The sequence below is a fragment of the Gossypium arboreum genome, chromosome 7 (assembly GCF_025698485.1).
Source record: "Gossypium arboreum isolate Shixiya-1 chromosome 7, ASM2569848v2, whole genome shotgun sequence".
Classification (NCBI taxonomy): domain Eukaryota; kingdom Viridiplantae; phylum Streptophyta; class Magnoliopsida; order Malvales; family Malvaceae; genus Gossypium; species Gossypium arboreum.
The window spans coordinates 104704058-104709629 of NC_069076.1; the positions used below are offsets into that span (position 1 = coordinate 104704058).

The window sequence follows — 5572 nt, forward strand, 5'->3', positions numbered from 1 at the left end:
TAGAGAAGGAATTCTCTTTGGTAAATCGAATTACTCGGTGCAAGGTCGAGACAAGTGTAAATCAAATTTATTTAGAATCGGCCTTCTTTAGTGAATGGTTTAATATGAAATTTGTGACGACAGAACTAGTCGGGAACCGATATTTGAAATGTGAACTACACGAGTGTGACAGATTATGACCGGATGATTTAGCAGATCTCTTTTGAGATGTTCTATGTGTTTACCGTTCTCGAAAATATTTCTATGGCTATTGATCTTCGAAGAAATTCTTGTTATATGGGAATGTCTTCTAATTCGGTGTTGGATGAAAGCATTGGTAGTCTGACTGGTTTATAATTTATATTGCTCTATTTCATCGGGTATTCTATTTCATTTCGTTTGATAAGAATTGATGAGAGAATACGTATGATATTATGATTCTGTTTCTTCTTCTTGATGCTTCATCTGATATATATGTTTGGGAATATATATTGATCTTGTTATATTTGATTTCAATGGGATTAAATGATGTTTTCTTCTGGACTTTCTTTCTTTGAAGAATTATCGGGGTATTCCGTATTTTCTCTATGAGTTTGGTGTTCAACTCCGGCAACGGTCTCGGGTACGGGACGTTACAATATAACACCAGCACGAATGCCTTCGGGACTTAGCCCGGATATAATTCTCCATTATCATGCACACATATATATATCATAACACATTAGCATTTCATTTACATTATTTGAACACAAGCACAACATGCTTATCAACCATTCCACTTTTGGCTCAATAGCCACATACAAAGAACACAATTTCGTTTCGCTATCCAACATGATTTCTATAACCATTCGACTACAAGTCATATGCACAAATTATTTATCCCACTACGTAATTCAAGTAGAACCAATAGGTCACAATTTATTTATTATGCTTATATACCATGATTTTATCAAATCATAACCTAAGTTTCATTACTCAAAGACTTACCTTGACTGTCGTCGAATGACTACGGATATGCTATTCGGTTAGTTTAGCTTTTTCCCTTATCCGAATTAGGCTCCTTAAGCTCTTGAGCTAGATTAAACAAATTCACTTGTCACTAATTCATTAATCATGCCTTTTATTCGGTTATATTATAATTCGCTCATAACAAGAATTTCAACTATTACTTAAAAATGCATTAAAGACACATACATTTCAAAACCAATATAATTCTTTCATTCATGAACACATTCGGCTATGTTAAAATAAATTTTAACAATTTAAGCATCCTCTTCTATCAACTAATATGAGATTTCGTACATTAACATTTCACTCAATTGACATATTAAATATTTTAACCCTCTTTCACTACATGACAACAAAACCTCAACCATTTAACATATAACAACAATTTTCCTCAATTCATCTCTTAAGTTCACTTTCGGCTCTTACACAACAAATAAATAATTAACTTTTAATTTCAATATTTAGCAAACTCAAACATTATCTTTCATCCATTACTAATTCAAAACATTAAAATATTCAAGATCCAACACATAGTAGCCAAAACAGAATATCATAAGCTAATGACTTCACCTTAAACTAACTTATTAAGCCTTTAAATCAACTTCTAACCATCTCACATTGAAAATTATCCATCATCTAATCTTCATGCTTACATGCCATAACTGTATGGTTCTTCTCACACTTGGACCACAAAATGCATAAATTTCACAAATTCTAAATACTATCATAAGCTCAATTTCGGCTAACACTCAATTAAATACTTATAATTTAGCACTAATTTAGCATTTCAACATAGCCGATTGTCATTAAACAATTAAGCCACAAATATTAAATTTTATCAAACTCAACCAATTTAAGAATTAACAAGCTCAAACCTTATCCTTCTACCATATCTATTTCAAAACATTAACACACTATCCATGAAGTAGAAAACTTCCATGGCCGAATATACATGACAACACCAAACTTAAAATTTACACATGGGTTAAGTAAAAGACTTAGCAACTATCTCAAATTCACTAAAATTTTAAAAGCAAACTCATGGAACATACCTTAATTCAAGATATCTAAAGGACCGAATGCTTAGCTTCAACCTTTCTTTCACTTATGGCAATGGAAAAAGGAATATGGAAAACATTGTTTTTTTTTTTGTCACCCTTTTTCCTTTTATTTAATTTTGTTTTCATGTTTTAAATTCATTTCATTTAATAATGTATATATATAAAATACATATATTTAACTCAAGCAATCAACATGGTCGGCCACTAATTTGGAAATGGCAAAATTGACATGCAAATCCTCATCTATTAAATCATATAATGTTTGGCCATTAAAAAAAATTTAACCAATCACATTTTCTAAGTTTCCAACTTAAGTCCTATTTAATGATTTCACATTCAAATGATAAAAATCATTGCATCAATTTTTCACACATGCATTATCTCATATAATAGACATGAAATTTAACATTTAATTATTTTCATGACTCAGTTTTGTGGTCCGAAAACCACTTCCCGACTAGGGTCAAATTAGGGTTATTACACAACGACTCAATGTGACACAATAATGCATATAAAATTCAGTATAAATTAAAGCATTCTTCATGAAACATATAATAAATCAATGAATAACAATTATATATGATGCAATGTATGTTTTAAGTTCCCACTCGTCCATCCTATCCACCTTCAAGCGTTGCTCGACACTCCAAAAATCCATTACAATAATTGGTCATCCTAGTTTGATTTTCGATCACTATGGTCATTCACTTGTCGCCTGTGACAGTGACTTTTACTACAATAACTTACCATCTTGGTTGCCTGGTTTGATGGCTTTTTAAACTATCGTCCCGGTTTGGTTTGATTTTGATGGTGTTTTTAATCTCCTATCCCTTCTTGTCCGGTTTAGATGACATTGCAGCCTACTTCGTGCAATACTGACTTTCACTGTAGACTTAATTTGCCCCTATCTCCTACGAAACTCCTCTGTTCTCCATACCCGATTTCGTGTAATTATGCACGTAAACTTAGCGTGTTTTATGCTTTTTATCATCATGTTATGCTACCTTCAATGTTTCATACTAGCATTATAAGGCATGTATTTAAGCATACATTTATCTCATTACCACATAATTACATATAATTGGTGCAAGTAAATAAATAAAACACAATGTCACATGTACAAGATTTTATGTGAATTAACAATCTAATTATTTAATACATTTACAAGTTCGCATGATCATGTAGGTTCGCATGTACCTATAGTTCTCTTGACATATAGGCATGCATGCACCAAGGGTTCGCACATAGGCTCGCATATATCTAGGGTTCACATGTAGGCTTGCATGTTCCTAAGGTTCACATATAGCCTTGCATAATTCTAAGGTTCACATATAGGCTCGCATATAATATACACATGGTTTGCATATATTATTAGTAAGGTGCTAGCAAGTAATAGCATGTAAGGGGGTTCGCATGTTACAATTATATAGGTTGGCTTACATAAACAGGGGTTCACATGTCATAAGCAACTAGGGTTCGCATGTATGTTCTAAGAGCTCACGTATTCAATCTTATATGGTTTTACATATGGGTTCGCTTAACAGGGGCTCATACGTACGGGTTCGCATGCAAAAAGGGGCGTTCGCATAAAGGGCTCGTACTTAAGGGTTCGCGCACTGGGGGTTTCTTCCTAGGGTTCACTTATGCTAGTTCTCTACTTCCTATGAAATTCAATTATACACAAGATTTAGGTTTAGATCCCACACTTGTTTTGAAGACTTTAAAAACCTTTTGATTGGAGAGGAGATTGGAGATTTCTTGGAGCATGTTTTTGAAAATTTCTGACTCTTTTAGCTTTGATTTTGAAGATGTTTTCTTGAAATTTTGCTTGGTAAATTCTAGGGCTTGTTTTGAAATTAGCTATTTATAAAACTTGTTTTTCCTAATTGAAATAGGTTTTACAAATTCATGTAGGTTTAGGACTTATATTTAAAATATGGACTAAATTAAAAATTTTGTTTTTAGGCTGGGTTGTTTTTAAAAAATTCGTCACTCTTAAGGCAAAAATAAGGAAATAAAATTATTTTGGTTGGATGCTCAACAAGAAATTCAAACTTAGGAATTATAAGTAGACTAAAACCTTACCATTAAATCAGCAAGATTATTCTTATTGATTTTCTATTATAAAAAAAATTTTAATACATACTAATCCCTTACCTTATTTTTAAAGAAAATTTGAGAAATCAAACTCAAGTGTTTTCACTTAAAAACTGTGCTAACTCAAATCAAATCAAAATTAATTTTTATCTTTTCTGTAAAAATATTTTTATATTTAAGATATTACAATTAAAAAAAATCTTACGAGGGTTATTGGTAATTTTATTTACTTGAAAATATTTTTAAAAATATTTATTAAAAAGACTTTCAATATTACCAAATAAAACGTAGATTCCATAAAACAAAATTTATCTTTTTCAAAACACAAATTTAGTATAAAAATAAAAGATTAAATCAAATTAAATTTTACTATAAACGATTCCACTATAAAGGGCAAAGACGTAATTTCAGTAGTGAAAAAGCCATCGCTGTTCTGTGAATTCCAAAACTGGCGTGTAAGTACTAAAGGTACTGACATATATGCCTAATCTGACAACCCAAATTTTCCCGCCATTTTTCTCCGCCACGTCCTACAAATATTCCAAGTGGACATTCTCATTAACCATCTGGAGACTCCCTCCACGTCATCTAAAATAATTTAAAACCGTCCAATCAGACGGCTGGTATTAAATATATCACATCAAAGATCAAAAAATCAAACAATCCAGATCCTTCCTTCGCACGTCGTCGCTTAAATATATAAAAACCGTTTTTTAGTTATTTTTTTCAACAAAAAACCCTTATGGAGAAAAAGAGAGCGACTGAGGAAGAAACCGGCGATGAGTCTCCGGCGACTAAGCGGCGGAGAGAGGCAACGGAAATGGTTGAGTTCAACGACTACGACGACGTTTTGCCGTGGTTATCGATGGAAGGTACTTGCAAGACTGATGCGATGAGTGAGTTATTCAAGCTCGTCGATGACTCTACGGAACTTGCTCCATCTTCGACTTGTTCTCCGACGTCGTACTGTACGAAAGTCAAGTTCAGCGACAATCCGTACTCGTCGGCGTTGATTTTCCAGTCTTCGTCCTCGTACGTCACCATAAACGGTAACGAAGAGAGTTGCGGTTCGTCTTTTTCGGACTCGGAGTCGAGCGTGATGGCGAGTGTGGACATGAGGGGGATCGTGAGCACTAATGTGAAGGTTGATAACGGTTTGGAAGAGATCAGAGGGTGGTTGGAAGCGGAAGAAGGAAGCGCGTGGGGTAAAAGCGAGGGAGAGTCGCGTGAGACATGGATGGTGGATTGGGAATGGGACGAAGAGCAGCTCGCCAGGTTTTTGGGTGAGGAATGCCTTTTTTGAAAAAAAAAAAGTTAGTGGAAATTAAAAAATTTAGTAATTTTACTGTTAATACTAAGTAGAAAAATAGGTAAATTAGGGTTTATAGAATTTGAAGAAATGAAAAATCTTGCATTGAATTTGAAAA

At 33.3% G+C, this 5572-nt stretch overlaps 1 protein-coding gene across 1 annotated transcript; it reads left to right on the forward strand.

Annotated features, from left to right (window-relative positions):
* Positions 1 to 4822: 4822 nt before the first annotated feature.
* LOC108472573 (uncharacterized) lies at positions 4823 to 5572 on the forward strand. The gene has a single exon (XM_017774121.2). It carries the CDS (start codon positions 4888 to 4890, stop codon positions 5446 to 5448), a length of 561 nt encoding a protein of 186 aa, XP_017629610.1. The 5' UTR covers positions 4823 to 4887; the 3' UTR covers positions 5449 to 5572.